The sequence below is a fragment of the Alternaria metachromatica genome (assembly GCF_023757995.1).
Source record: "Alternaria metachromatica strain BMP 0045 chromosome Unknown scaffold_6, whole genome shotgun sequence".
Classification (NCBI taxonomy): Eukaryota; Fungi; Ascomycota; class Dothideomycetes; order Pleosporales; family Pleosporaceae; genus Alternaria; species Alternaria metachromatica.
Genome location: NW_026055497.1, coordinates 960432 through 975549, shown reverse-complemented (window position 1 = coordinate 975549; position 15118 = coordinate 960432). Strand labels below are relative to the sequence as shown.

Below are 15118 nucleotides of genomic sequence, written 5' to 3'. Positions count from 1 at the left end.
CCTGGCGAGCGAGGGTAGTGCAACCACAAGAGTTGGTGGGTCACAACCTTGGAAGTCACGATTCACTGCGGATGCCTTGTATGCGAACACGTCGAGCGTTTGTACCTGGAATAAGAGTCGTAAGTTGCCGCAACTACCATACTGAACATTCCTACACTCACCCGGCAGATACCACATTCTAATACTTTCACAACACGCGCCTTTCGCTACATCTTCAACGCAACGATATTTACTACGTGCACAGACTTAGACATGGCTTTCGTACATCCCGACCGCGCGAAGAATGTAGGAGACGCAAGGGCGCAGGCTGGACGCGCGACCTCAGTCAGAGGACGTGCTGGAGACTTGGCACCTGCGCAAGGAAGGAACAGGAGGAGGAAGTGGGAAGACACTCAAGATGAGCAGTATCCGATGGCTGGGGGCGAGATCCAGGCCCCGGACGAGTATGACAAGACTTCAGGAAATCGACCCGGTAACAGAAGGCCCGAGCATGCACAAGGGCCAGGAAAGAAGGCGAAATTCGAGCATACCCGCCCGCCGCGTCCGAACGCGTTCGACGCCGACCGCAACAGACGACCGGAAGTTGAAGCCTCAGTATCTCCGAAACGAAGTGACCCTCCAAGACCCAACAAAGAAAAGCCAGGACGGCGCAATGCTGATCGAGAAAAGCTGGACAAAGCACGCCAACTCGCTCCCAAATATCCCGACATCCGAGATATCGACGCATGGCGAAAACGAGCTCAGACGAACGAGCGGATTTGGCAAGCAGAGGATGCTTTTGTATATCGGCATCTGCGTTTCGACCAGTGTCCTAAAGGGCTGGCATTCAAAGAGTGGAAGATCAGAGTGCATCGGGAGATGGAGGGGTTGGGCTTGGAACATCCATTCACAGGGCGGCATACCAAGCGTGAACCTGAGGATGAGATCAATAAGGAGACTGTGGCGGGGGAAACAGAAGCAGCGGTTGCGACAGCGCAGAAAGAAGAAGAGAGCAAAAGGCGTGTGGAAATGGAGAGGATGGCGGCGGATGACGGGTTTGACATTGACATCTACGGTGACGAAGAGACGCGGAGGAAGTATGAGCCGTGGATCAGGAGCCGGATGGATCGAGTGTAGATGTTTGGGGAGTTTGTCTCGCTTACTTGGGCTTTTGCAGTGCGGCTTTGACGTAAGTCTATGGTTCTTTGGCGATTAGCTTGGTTGTACCTCTCACTATTGCGATGCACTCGGACTAGCAGCACTTGACGAAGGTTTGGATGAAGGTTTTTGAGAGTAATAGTACCATACCGGTGATCGGTGTGGCTATTTTGTTCTGGTCTGGGCATCCCAGGGCTTCCGAATCAACATCGATTTGGCAGCATGAACGTTCACTTACAAGTCTTCGTGAGCACATTTTAGTCTTTTGGCGGATAAACTGTCCCAAGCGCGCACGTGTGCGTCACGTCGCGACCTTAGAAACGCCAAGACTAGGCAGTGCTTGAACAGAACTTTGGAGACTCATTCACTTGTACTACTACGCTCGCCTTGAGCAGAATTTTCGACAATCTAAATCTTTCAACTGATCACACAAACTCGCCCACTACCTCTCGACCGAGCCCACTGTTACAACAACTCACACCTCTTGTTCCGTGCTGCCAATTTACACAGCGATGTCTCTCACAAACATGGCCATGACCGCAGGCCACGAAAAGGTGGAGCAAGAATCTGGAGGCCCGGTTCAATCACGTCACGAGAGCGCGGAAGAGTACAAGCCGTCTGCTCTCCCTCTCCAACAAGGACTTCCCATGACCGATGGCGATGCAGGCGACCCAAAGCCAGCTGATGCAGTATCCAGCCTCACATCCCGCGAGTCAGAGATCGTTTACAAATCCAAACAATCCATCGCTCGGAAAGATAGGGACGAGGAGCTTCGGCTTGCACAGGTGGACATCAAGACCAGGCTTGAGGAAGTGGGCAGCGGTCTACGCGAGCTGAAAGCGAAGCTCAAAGTCAAGGAAGACCTTATCAGAGCACGCCGTAACCTTTCAAAACGCGCCGCCGCCGCTGAAGAGAAAGACTTGAACGTCAAGATCGAGAAAATAAAAGAGCAGTTGAGCGCCAAGGAAGAGCAAGCCGCGTCGCGCCGTACCAAGAAGAACAACATGCGCGAGAAATGGGCCCAGAAGCAGAAGACGGACTACGAACAGCGAGAGGCGAGACGGAGCGAGCAAACAGAACAGGAACCAGAGATGGACGACAGTGCGGAGCCGGCAAGCGCAGGAGCTGTGATGGAGCCTACTAACTGGGACAACTTCGACATCGATATCTATGACTAGTAGGGCGTAGACGAAGAGCATGACCTAGCTCTACTCGTCTTTATTGCTGTGTCAAGATGGGTTGGTTGATGAGACTTTGAAACTGCTGCACACATTGTTTTCTTGTGCAAACCGACGATGTGTTGGTCTGGCTGCGCTACTTGCGACACAGAGCTCGGGTGCTACTCATGTCGAGTCAGGATATCGTACGATCCTTTGCCATGTATGAGAGAAAGACATAGACGCTGTGCTCTCCCAACATGTCTCCAGCCGTGAAGAGTGAATGCCCTGAGTGTAGCCAGGCTGGAGCAGGGCGAAAACCACGCTAGTGTGCTGACGCTAACCAATGTTATACTAGCCGATCCACGGGCATGTATGTCATCATCGATCGCGTCCCGACCACTTTTCGCGTAGCTCGTGAAGTATCACCGGAATGTCGTGACCATGGCATCTCTTACTGTCTTTCATTCTTATCCGTCGCGATGCCGCCGTGGTCATTGATCTCACCTGCCTCGCGGGGCATAGGCTTCGCGCTCGCAAGACGGGTGTTGCAAAGCACAAACGCGCCCGTTGTCGCAACGGCGCGGAAGGACCTTGAAAAGACCAAGGAAGAGTTGCTCGATGGCTTGGATGTCGACGAGTCGCGATTGTCGGTGATGAAGTTGGATGTTCTGGGTATGTCACCAGCATTGATGGTGTTGTGTGTACAACGATGATCAAGTGTTGACCATGTTTTAGATGAGACGAGTATCGCGGATGCCGCAGCGACCTGCAAGAAGCAGTTCGGCGGTAGTCCCAGTCAGCTTCAGCTCGCGCTGATGGTTCCCGGGATTCTGTTTCCGGAAAAGTCACCAGCCCAGATCAACGCCGACGATGCTTTGCTGACTTTGTGAGTAATGCCGCTCTCCCAGGTTTACATGATACATGTGCTGATCTGATACACCAAAACCCAGCCGCACCAACACGTTAGGCCCAATGCTGATGCTCAAGCACTTCTCTCCCTTCCTTCCAAGGAAAAGCGCAGTCGTCGATAAAGACCAAGAGGACATGACAGGTTTACCAGATGTAGCTACGATAGCTATCATGTCAGCTCGAGTTGGCAGTATCAGCGACAACCGCCTCGGAGGATGGTACAGCTATCGCGCTTCAAAAGCAGGTGTCAATCAGGTAGTCAAGACCTTCGACAATCATCTGAGGACTGCTTCTGGCGACAACGCGATGGCGGTTGCCTTGCATCCTGGAACTGTCAAGACAGGGTTGAGCAAGGACTTCTGGAGCAACGTCAAGAAGGAAAAGCTGTTCGAGCGCGACTGGGTCGCAGAAAGACTGATCGATGTGATCAGGGAAGTGGCGCCTGAAGGACGAGGGAAGTGTTGGGACTGGGATGGGAAAGAAGTTCCGCCTTGAGGCACATACAGAACGCAGGCGCAATCCCATTCCGCCTACTATATGCATCAACAAAGCCACCATCTATTCTCCCACGCAACTCTATCATCCCGACCCGATCACCGCTTATTCTACCAGTATTACATTGCTTGGCTTTCGTTACCCAACCAGCATACCCCGACCCATCGTTATCATGGCAGCTCTTCCCTACTCGCAAGGCGTATTCAATAGCTCGGACGATGTTTCCGTACCTTCGCACATACACACACATGCCGCAAAGCTACCTCAAGCACTTGCTATTCGGCCCACAGTCTCGCAGCAAATCTCGACAACGATCGACTTGACGTATACAAGTCAGCAGCGTACTTCAGACAAGCATGCAAACCATACGTCTGGACCATACAAGATCACGACTGGTACTCTTCGAGGAGGCGCTGGAGTCCCAGGAGAAGACGAGGAGTTCGACCACGACATGCCAGCAGGTGATGATTTCTACGACTCCACTGAGGTCTCTGCCGAAGACCAAGCTTTACCTGGGGGGTCCCCCGGCTCTGTGTCATCTGGGTATTCTTCTTCTTCCGACTTATCAGCCGCTGCATCTGAGCACTTCCATGAACAGAATGAACTACAGCAAGCTAGGGATAACGAACCCCCGGCGGCTGGACCATCAGGGCACCCAGCCTTCTTAGCTAGGCCTTGGCACGACGGTGACTATTTTTCCCCCAGTCCACGTCTCGGTAGTCCATTTCAATTCGAAAATGCGCCGCTCACCGGGTCCCGTAATGCGTCCAGATCACACAGTATGGACATCTTGCCCTACACAGGACCACCCAACGACAGCACAAGCTCAATCCAGCATACTCCGTATGAAGGCCCAAGCGAACGTCAGCCTTTAATCGGAAGCCATGTTCCAAGCGGAATACCGCCTCCTGGATACACGTACGATGGCGGGGAAGAGCATCTGCCTGTGGCACCTCAACCCCCCGTGGCACCTCAGCCTCAGGCGGAACCTGAAAACCCCGCACGGCGACGCCGACGGAACAGAGCGGTTCAGGTTGTCGGATTTGATCGCTGGCGCGCAGGCTTCCGTGCAGGCTTCCGTGCAGGATTGGCGGAGTTTGGCCGGAGTCTGCTCGTTTTGAATAGAGAAAGTGGGAAGGACATACGCAAAAAAGACAAATGATGGACTGGCGTTAAGGGCACTTGTATCGGGAGGTTCTTCTTCAGTGTTATCGGGTATGCATGCAGATAGCTGGTCAGATTGATCAACCAATTCACTTCAACGTGTATAGCTATCTTCATGAGGGTGTTAGATGTGCACATGTCTACCAGCCTGCTCGTCGTCTTTGCAAGTTTAACTAGTGGCGCGAGTTCACCTTATACAAGGGAAAAACTAAACACCATAGAGCCTACGTTGACGTTAGGCTACTAACTTTGCATATCTTTACCTTAATGTAGGCTCTAGGGTGTTCAGCTTTTCCTTGCATGAGGCGATCTCGGAGTTGAGCTTCCCCAGAGCGGGGCACCCCGCTCCTGCCTGAACAGAACCTTGGAACGTGCAGTGTACACCATCTAACGGCCCCGCGTACTTGGAACTCAATGTTCCGAACAGCGAGCCTCATCTTGCGAACTTCTTTCCTGGATACTCGATCTCATTCGCATTGTTAAGTGCGATAATGGTGTGTAGCTTCAAGCATGTGATATTTGACGACAGCCAGCTTGCATCCAGCCACGTACCTGCGTTCCACGGAACGCAATGCTGGATTTCTGGAAAGCTTCACAGCATCCGATCACCAGGCACGGAAAAACTTTACGTCAGCGGGCGCATTCGCGAAGATCGACATACATTTCTCCGCAATCTCTATGAAGCCTCGGATCTGGGAAGCTCATTAAGCCCGGTGGCTCTGCAGCTCATCGTATATTCGCGTCACCCTGCATAACGGTTAAAATACGTTGTGTGTTCGATGACAACAGCAATAGCACTGCGGAAGCAGTCTGGCTAAATGGGCACAATTTGGTACGCGAGACGGCCGTCGATCGCGCTTCTCCACAGCAGGCAAGTACCAGCCTCTTGGTCGTAAGGTCGACGGTACGCATAAAGCGTCCCACCTTGCCGCGTAGAGAGTGGACTCTGTCGAGACCCTCTGGAATTCTTCACGATGCGGTTTCTACGAAGCATCGTGACAACTGTCCTCGCATGCGCAGCTCCAGCGCTCGCGCAGAACTCAACGTTCCTCAACCCAGTACTTCCAGGTTGGCACAGCGATCCATCATGCGTCAACGTGAACGGGACGTTCTTCTGCGTAACTTCCACCTTCATATCCTTCCCCGGGCTGCCCATCTACGCATCGAAAGACCTAGTCGACTGGAAACACATCAGCCACGTATGGAACCGTGAATCACAGCTTTTGGGCTATAGTTATTCCAGCGATGGTCAACAAAGAGGCATGTACGCAGCGACTTTGCGATTCCACGAGGGTGTCTTCTACGTCATCTGCGAATATCTCGGATCAGACATGGAGGCAGGTGTCTTGTTCAGGACCACAGATCCTTTCGACGACGCGTCATGGAGCGATCCAGTGACGTTCGAGGCTCCCAAGATCGATCCCGATATTTTCTGGGATGATGACGGCAAAGTGTATGTCGCAACCCAGGGAATCATCGTGCAGGAGATGGACATCGATACTGGCGAAATGGGACCTGTAATTTCGCTCTGGAATGGCACCGGCGGTGTTTGGCCCGAAGGTCCACACTTCTACAAGAAAGACGGATGGTATTATCTGCTGATTGCCGAGGGCGGAACAGCCGAAGACCACTCAGTCACCATGGCTCGCGCCAGAAACATCACGGGCCCTTACTCTCCCAGCCCATACAACCCACATCTGACGAACCGCGGTACATCAGAGTACTTCCAGACCGTTGGTCACGCAGACCTCTTCCAAGATAACAACGGCGCATGGTGGTCTTGCGCGCTCGCGACGCGCGTGGGTCCAAATGGTACATCCTTCCCCATGGGGCGCGAAATGGTACTCACGCCAGTTACGTGGGAGGAAGGCGAGTGGCCCGTATTCCAACCTGTAAGAGGCAAGATGACTGGCTGGCAACTACCTGCGCGCTCAAGAGATGTTCCGGGTGATGGACCCTTCAACTCGGACCCAGATGTTTACGACTTCCCTCAAAACTCGACAATTCCACGCAACCTCGTCTACTGGCGTGTTCCTCGCGAAGGCGCGTTCAAGACTTCGCAAAAGGGTCTGCAAGTCGCTCTTGGTCGCAACAATCTCGCCGGCTCGCCAGGCGGGTCTGACCCAGCTTCAAGGGCTGTGAACTTCATCGGGCGCCGTCAGACGGATAGCACGTTCAAGTTTAGCGTAGATCTATCCTTCGATCCGAAAGCTGATGGTGAAGAAGCTGGTGTGACCGCTTTCCTGTGGCAGACGGCAAACATCCAGCTCGGACTCATGCGCAGTAATGGGTCGACGTATCTGCGTTACAACTCTACGGAACATGAGGAGAAGAAGACGCCTGTGCCCGCATCTTGGTCTGGAAAGCCTATGCGCTTCGAGATCACGATGCCGGATCCAAGGACTTATGTCTTTTCGGCTATGCTAGCGCACGGCAAGTCAAGACCGATCTCGTTTGGTAGAGCTTCAACAGAGCAGCTGAGTCCATCTGGCTCGTTCGTAGGAACGCTGATTGGTGTGTATGCTACTTGCAATGGAGCTGGATCAGGGCTAGATTGCCCAGCTACCACGCCCAATGCATACTTCAGAAGGTGGAGGTACAAGGGTATTAGACAGTACATTTCTGAGACTGAGAGTGTGCGAAGCGAAGACTTCAATAAAGGTAGATAAAACCTTAGTCGAGGTACCAACGAAAGGTGGTGGAAGAGTGTATGAGATTACTTCAAGCGGGAGCTATCGTGAGACGTCTCACACTGTAGACCTAGATAACTCTTTCAAGCAAATGTAAACCAGACCTGGTTATATCGTACTATGCACGGACGTGAGTGCTGAAAAGGTCAGAGGAGTGAGCATTCATTTTTGAATACTCTATTCCCACCATTGTATCAGCTGACAGCAAGGCTGAAGCCATTTCAATGGCCGCATATCCATCATGTTGTCCGCCTTATTCATGCCGTAACATCTCTTGTTTTGCTTACACGCCTTGGGCGAGTGGATAGATGAAGTATCGACCCATACTTCGGTTCCTTCCATTCCATCCGTGGTACTGCGATGACGCAGAGCGAGACGAGCCACTCATGACTCCCGAAATACATAACCACCACATACGCAAAGGTAATCCTTATCGAATAAGAGAGATCGCAATCCTCTGACTCTACGGTCACGCGCTAGTCTCTGCCTTCACTTGCGCTCTCACTCCGACTTCACTCGCGCTCTCGCCCCACCTTTACTTCGCTCTTACCCTGCCTTCACTTTCCACAGCCATATAAATTCTGTCTGCGCTTCTCTTTCTTTCTTTCTTTCCTTCCCTCGTCTTTCTTTCTTTACCAAAGACAGTTGGTTTTCCAAAAACCTACTCTCGCCACTCATCTTTTCGGTGACACGAAACCACACCTCCGCCCATCATGGGTCTGCCGAACGATATCATCTCAGAATGGGTGCTTTCCAACGTTAAGAAGTTTGACGACAAGCTTATTGGAGAACCGGTGAACGGTACAAGAAAAATCTCCGGTCAAATATTATCACCTCCGGATACTGTGATGGCATCAAGCACGACATCCTCCTCTGCCGAAGTGGAACATGCGCATCCTGACCTTGAGGTTCCACTCAACCTCTATTCTATCCAAGCGTTCGAATTTATAGGATTCACGGCAAGCGCTTCAAAGTGGCTCCTCGATATCTGGGCCCTTGACGACGAAGGCGACCTCGAAGACGCCATGATCGCTCGCATTGTGAACTTCGGCGGTCATGATTCTGATGACGAGCGGACCAGTATGAGTAAGATCGGAATTTCCGCGGAATTGCAAGAGAAGGTCATGGACCCTGAGTATGAAGACGTGAGAAGCACCCAGTGGTTGAGTTACTGGATACTGGAGACTATCTTCGAAAATCTTTGGACACTCAAGAATCTAAGTGAACGACTCAACCGAAACCTGGCTGTTCTTCAGTCCGGTAAGACCCCGTTCGCTTCGCTACGTGGCGGCGCCCCTGAGGACAGGTCAAAGTACCACTTGACCCAAGTTGGTCACACAACTCTCTACCGGTCAACGTCAGCAGCACAACTCGAGAGAGTTTTTGGGGAACACTCGCTCAACCTCGACCTGAATTTCCAATTCGGAAGAGGAATCCATACAGGTGACTTCCACAATGAAAGAAGGGGTTACTGCTGGAGCACTCAACACTGGGTCTCTGAACACTTTGCAGCATATACATGCAGCCGCATCAAATCACCAACATATGTCTGCGTCATCCGGGCTTTGGTACCTACCCATCTCTTACAAGGACAAGGTGTCTGGGCTCTGCCTTTCGGAGACGACTGGAAAAAATTGGTCTGGCATTCCACAAGGGAGTTAATTTACCCTGTGGATATCCAAAAGAAGCTTGACAAGTCCACACTTATCATTGGACCGGTCTCGATCAATTTCTCGGAGTTGAAGTCCTGGAAACAGGCGACGGAGGACAGAAACTGCTATACAGTAAAAGGAGAAGTCGCTAAGCAGTACGTCTGGGTTGGAATGGCATCGATGGCGGCGATGAATGAGCCATTGAAAGAGAAATGGGATCTCTTTAGAGGCAGATGGAAGCTCTGCACCAAAGATCCGTATGCTGACTGCAGCCCTCGCCATATCCCTGAGCCTCAGAAGTGGGCGAAAATGCAACTGGAGGATATGCATTGATGTTTTGGGATTCAGCGGGCCCATTTCGCATTGAGCAAGGTTGAGGAGGAAGACAGCGCATGAACATGCAATAGCCTCAAAGATGGCGAAGGATCGCCATGATGGCCGTTATGAGGATCACGCCCACCTAGGGAAAATTTGAACAGCCTGGAGCCTACGTTGACGTTGGGTCACCTACTTTGCAAGTTTTTGTTTCAATGTAGTCTGCAGACCTGTTCAGTTCTTTTTCCTTGGACGAGGTGGGATATGCATCCTGAACAATCCTTCTGAGCTCAGATATACCAAGCCATCTCAAAGACGTTATCGGAAGCTCGTTGAGCTACGTGCGCTTTCCGGGGCTTGAAAGCGCCGTTCGAGATAGTATCTAAGTAGAAGCCTTTACGGCTCATACCTACAGGTCGGAAAGATATGACCAACTGATACGTATCCGCGGATACGTTCGTGTTTCTAGTAAACGTGTAGCTTAGCAATGGGATCATCCGTACATAGCATAGCGCCTGTCTATCTCTATGCGACTTGAAGACGAGCAATTAGCAGCCTCAATCTATCATGCCTGCAAGTGGCGCAGCCTCATCAGACGCGAAGAAACTGCTGTGCCGCTTCCATCGAGTCATAATCATACTGCGCATGTCAAGCAGTGACACGGAGAAGAAACCGCGACAGCCCACCCAACATAGCACAAAACATCTCTCGTCCCACGTCCAACATACTTCGCACAGCCCCCCTCCAACCTCGCTCATCCCCTCGCACCCCGCGTCACCAGAAAGGAAAATCGGCCAAACCGCCCGCCTGCCCTCGTCCCAATCTCCACTTTAACCTGACATGTTGCGGTCCGCCGCATGAACCCAGATCCCTACCGCACGCACATGGCTCCCCAGCGAGGCCGCCAGCCAACCTAACCCCTTTTCCGCTGCAAGAAACACGGTACGCTAGATCCTTGGGGCCGATGCTACAGGGCGCTAAGAGGAGAGCAATGGTGTGGGCAGTGGGCACGGAGAGGGTCAAGCACAGGGGAGGTCAGGACTCCTTCCCGCTGCTCACCGCTGGTTTGTTGGTGGAGGGAGGGAGGGAGGGAGGGGGATGGTGCATGCAGTGAGTTTTTCCTCTAAGCGCTGAGAGCTTGTGGGATGTAGCATGTGGAATTAGAATAGTGTTGTTACATGGACGAAGGAATGGCGTGGTGTGGTAAGCATGCTGATAGCTTAGGAAAGCACGCCAACAGGGATAGCAACACGATCGGCCCATGCGGCGTAGTTCGTTGGCACTGGCAAAAGCTCAAGATCAAGGCAAGGCGAGGCTGCTTGCTTCCCGTCAGGCGATGATGTGTGATGGATGTGTGATGGGAACGCAGATTTCGACACGCGAGCACACACACACGGCTCGGGCGGCGGAACTGATGGGGTCGCAGGCGTACGTGGCACATTTGACATGTCGGTTACAGCATGCCATGCGTGGTTGCAAGGGATGGCACGGAGGAAATGGGTCCAGGGTGGGAATCCTTTCTGCCGGGCGGACAGCGGCAAGCAACAGCACAGCACCTGGCTAAGCCAGCCAGAGAGAAAAAATGACTTGTGGAGGCGCGTCGTGTGCTTGCTCCCGAATGCAAAGCACGCGCAAAAAATTGCATCCGTGTGTTGTTGCCAAGGGTGCGCGACGGGCTGTGCGATGTGCAAGCAGGATCAGGATCAAAACTGCCTTGAACGCGCTTCAAAGCTTGACTTTCGCTATCGTACACCAACGGAACCTTTTTTTCCATTGGTCAGCACTACATTTTCTCACTACAGCTTACACCAAGGGCTTCGGACTTGCTCCGTCCGAGATGCGATTGCGAAGCCCAGAGGAAGGAAGACAAAGAGCGGTACACTAACATGACTTGTACAAGGAAGGGAAAAGGTCAGGGCTCGCCCGTTGCTCGACTCAGTCTAGCCGGCTATTTGCGACATCGACATCCCGGCTCGAAACTTCTGCTCGCACCGTCCCGTGACGGGCAACGACTATTTAGCTTGACCAGGTCCGAATTCGGAGTTAGAGGGGGTTACCGAGCACGTTCGTTTCGTACAACAGCGATTGACCCTATAGATGTGTGAGGGATTACTATATTACGATCGGCTGAAAGCGAGTCGCATACTAGAAACCACCCCTGGTCCTGGCTGGCTTACCTAGGTATGAGAGCAAGATAATTCTTGCTCGACTGAAACGCTGACAGGCTAATGTTGATTCGTGACATGCGGTTACCCACGATATACTTTTCCAGATTCGAGTACATCGCCGCAACCCTGAACCATGGAAAAACGACCTGTCTGTCTGCCTGAAGGAAAAATTGAGTGGTGCGATATATGTCAGCTGAATAGTGTCCGTGTTGGCGGCCCAGGCAAAGAAAGTATGCGCGTCGAGGCAGGCAGACGGCGGTGCGCTAAATCACTTTAGAACCAAACTCGACCTTTTTGCTTTTTTGCCCTGCATGCTTTGGCAGTTCTCATGACGGAGTTGTCTCCCCTTGTGGCAGCGAATCAAACAGGTCCTGCCTGCTCGCACCGTTCCGTTAGTCAAGGTCGAGTTTGAACGGTACGCTATAGCGGCCAAACCATGCAACGGCCAGCGTGTCAATAGCCAGTAGATGTGAGACATGCGAATGGCCAAGCCCTTCGTTCGTTAGGTCAACATCGGCGGAGTGCGATCCAGAACCTGCCCTCTGGTACGATGCTGCACCGCGCGGCAGCTTGAGGAGACAGAAGAGTAATAGAGCCTCTGGGTTCATCAGCTGATCAAGTGGTATCGTGGTACGCTAGAAATCTAGAGCCTCAACTGATGTCTGGTGGCATTTGGTGCAAGTGCATAGTACCATCGAGCCATCATCGGACGATGGTAGTCCACCCTGCGTCTGAGCCGCGAGACACAATCATGATAGTGGTAATGGTGAAATCATGTTGACTACATCGTGCATGCCAGGACGCGCCGTACCGCGAGATGACAGACGGCGACGTTCTAGTCGACGGGCTGAGATGATTCCATTTGGCTTTCTACCGTGGAACCCATCACGTCCCGTGCCGATGTAGTTCGAGACTGACAGATCGAAACTTGCGTGGTAGCAGCGCTCCGGCTCGCCGAGACCCCGAGGCCGTACCGTGGTAGAAGTGCTGTGCGGTGCCTTTCCGTGTGGGCGTAATTGAATTATGCACGTACACCTGTCAGGCAAGTGTCAGTGAAGACTTGGTATGGTAACGGTACAATCGATACCAAAACAAAGTCCGCCCCATGGGATCAAGATCGGGGCGTGGAGGTGGCTGAATCTGGTTGACCTTTGTTTTTGGATGGAACGTGTTGCCCTGGAAAGGAAGGTGCAACACGTGCGTACCCGCTCTCGTGTACCTACCATCGGCTGCCCTGCGTGGCTTCTCGTGCGTAACGTGCCATGTGATTTGCATGTCAAAATTTATCACTGGCACGTGTCTTGGCAATACCGTCGTACAAGGGGCAGGCTGGTTGGCACTGCAGGCAGGAGCGATGGGTGAGCATGACAGATCGACCTGGGCATCAGAAGTGGTTCGACGGGTAGGATCAGCTCGGAAATGCGGCATTGAACATGAGCACCTCAGCACTGACGTGCTCCAAATGCAGTGCGCCGTTCATCAAGGCATGCAGAGGGTCGAGCAAGTATTGCACCAGCGAACGTCTCCAATTTAGATAGCTAGTAAAGAAAAAAGGAGACTACGTACAAGACGATGCGCGAAACGTTCGCTTTCTCAAAGTGCTTTGCGATTTAAATCAGATTGCCACCCACCAGTAATAGTTCCCATATAGACTTTCAGATGCGGTAGAGACAGGCCGAGAAGGGGAATACCGCGAAAAACCAGCGTAAAAACGTACGATAGGAAAGAGGCACCAAAAAGCACAAGCGACCACTACCCCAGCCAATATGCAGCGAAGCACATGAATGCCGGACCCAACCCACGCTACGATGATGCAAATATCAACGAAGCCTCCATGTGATGATGCAACCCCAGTTCTAATGTTTGCGGGAAAAGACAGAATAACCACCCAGTGTAGTAGTTTAGGTCACTCGAGATGGAAGACCGGGAGAGACAGTAGGATGATCCGTGAGTATTAAAGTAGAAAACGTTGAAAGATCTTTGTCGCTCTTGAAGATTCAGATAGCCGCCCAGAAATCACGCTGTTGCCAGCCAGAACTCCTTGCGATAGCAAGCGTCGATTGGACGCGAAGATAGATTGTACATTGGAAAGCAGAAACGACGGCTGACAGATTCGATGGGAAATTTTGCTCTTTGCTCTTCGCTTAATCCGAAATGTGTAGCGCTCTCGAAAGACCAGCTCCAGAGCGTCTCCACTTGCGCGAGGCAGATTTTTACATGGGGCGGCGGTTGAGCATGTTGAGCATGGACGAATCGGTCGAGCTGCGGGCGGGGCCATTATCGCTTACGAGATCATTGATGCGCATGCTGGGCCTAGCCGAGGCTTGCGATGTAGGTGGCGGTGGGGTTCTGCCATCGGTGCGCGCGGGTGGTGGCTGCAAGACGCCGTTGGCCTGCGGTGGAGCTGCGTAATAGGGCGTCGGCGGGGCACCAGGGGTCGTGGGTGCTTGGGAGTGTGGCGAGGACGAGGTGCGACTCGGCTCGTAGCGATAAGCGCTCTGTGGGGAGCCTTGACGCGGAGGCTGAGCAGCGTAGTATGGTTGGGCGGGAGGAGGTGCGGATGAGTAGGGAGCGGGGGTCGATGCTGTTGAAGCGCCCGATGTTAGAGACGGTGGCTCTGGATAGGCATAATCTTGCCCAGTGCCTCGATGAGGGGCCTGTGACGCTGAGCCAGGATGCGGCGGAGGCAGGGTAGGAGTGTGAGGCTCTGGGTGGAGTCTCTTCCTGCCTGCCAGCGCGTCACGGGTCGCCTCATCTGGAGAAGCACTAGGCGGACCATAGTCAGAATGAGCTGGGTACGGACCTGCAGTGGGGCTGGGCAGATAGTGCGGCTGTCGCGACGGCTGGCCATACGGCTCGGCGTGGCTGGCAGGAGGCAGAGGCTGCCCGTAGGCGCCGTACATGGGCGGTGGCTGCCCGACACCGCGCCAGACAGTGTGGGCGGGAACAAAGGCCTGCGTCTGGGCAGACACGGGGGTGAAGATGCAGTCTTGGTTGAATCTCATGCAATTGGAGCAGCGGCCGTCCTCGGTTGCCTCAAAGCCGGAGCAGCGGATCTAGGTAAGGTAAGCAGGCAGTCTCGAGTCAATGGCGTGGGCCGTGGTGTACCTTGCGACGTCTGCAGTAGCGACAGGCAATTGCAGTGCGCTGGCGGGGAGCTGGCGGCTGGTGGTGCTGCTGGACGTACTGCGGCGGTGGAGGCGGGCCCTGGTGCTGCTGGCGGTATGGATCGGGGGGAGGAGGAGCGCGCGTCCACTCATTGGGGCCTGGCAGGCGGTAGGGCTGCTGGTGCTGGTACTGCGGATGTTGAGCCATGTCGGGACGGGGCTCTTGGGGCGGCGGAGGAGGGAGCGTGGTGCTCATCTAGTCGACGTCAAGTGTCAGCGCGCTGTCACCCAGCTTACGAGAGAGACTACCAGAGGCAGGCA

The 15118-nt window shown here is 53.3% G+C and overlaps 6 protein-coding genes across 6 annotated transcripts; 5 read left to right on the top strand and 1 right to left on the bottom strand.

The window, feature by feature from the left end:
* Positions 1 to 71: 71 nt before the first annotated feature.
* Positions 72 to 1116, top strand: J4E83_003893 (uncharacterized protein; the record flags this gene model as incomplete). The annotated part of the gene is made up of 2 exons (XM_049330826.1): positions 72 to 78; positions 245 to 1116. 2 exons carry the CDS (start codon positions 72 to 74, stop codon positions 1114 to 1116), a joined length of 879 nt encoding a protein of 292 aa, XP_049190243.1.
* A 548-nt stretch (positions 1117 to 1664) lies between these two features.
* Positions 1665 to 2315, top strand: J4E83_003892 (uncharacterized protein; the record flags this gene model as incomplete). The annotated part of the gene is made up of 1 exon (XM_049330825.1): positions 1665 to 2315. The coding sequence occupies one exon, from the start codon at positions 1665 to 1667 to the stop codon at positions 2313 to 2315; it is 651 nt and encodes a 216-aa protein (XP_049190242.1).
* Positions 2316 to 2776: 461 nt separating this feature from the next.
* J4E83_003891 (uncharacterized protein) lies at positions 2777 to 3701 on the top strand (the record flags this gene model as incomplete). Its single annotated transcript, XM_049330824.1, has 3 exons — positions 2777 to 2969; positions 3033 to 3183; positions 3248 to 3701. The coding sequence occupies 3 exons, from the start codon at positions 2777 to 2779 to the stop codon at positions 3699 to 3701; spliced, it is 798 nt and encodes a 265-aa protein (XP_049190241.1).
* A 2138-nt stretch (positions 3702 to 5839) lies between these two features.
* Positions 5840 to 7534, top strand: J4E83_003890 (uncharacterized protein; the record flags this gene model as incomplete). The annotated part of the gene is made up of 1 exon (XM_049330823.1): positions 5840 to 7534. One exon carries the CDS (start codon positions 5840 to 5842, stop codon positions 7532 to 7534), a length of 1695 nt encoding a protein of 564 aa, XP_049190240.1.
* Positions 7535 to 8268: 734 nt separating this feature from the next.
* Positions 8269 to 9540, top strand: J4E83_003889 (uncharacterized protein; the record flags this gene model as incomplete). The annotated part of the gene is made up of 1 exon (XM_049330822.1): positions 8269 to 9540. The coding sequence occupies one exon, from the start codon at positions 8269 to 8271 to the stop codon at positions 9538 to 9540; it is 1272 nt and encodes a 423-aa protein (XP_049190239.1).
* Positions 9541 to 13903: 4363 nt separating this feature from the next.
* Positions 13904 to 15005, bottom strand: J4E83_003888 (uncharacterized protein; the record flags this gene model as incomplete). The annotated part of the gene is made up of 2 exons (XM_049330821.1): positions 13904 to 14746; positions 14799 to 15005. The coding sequence occupies 2 exons, from the start codon at positions 15003 to 15005 to the stop codon at positions 13904 to 13906; spliced, it is 1050 nt and encodes a 349-aa protein (XP_049190238.1).
* Between the last annotated feature and the right edge of the window lie 113 nt (positions 15006 to 15118).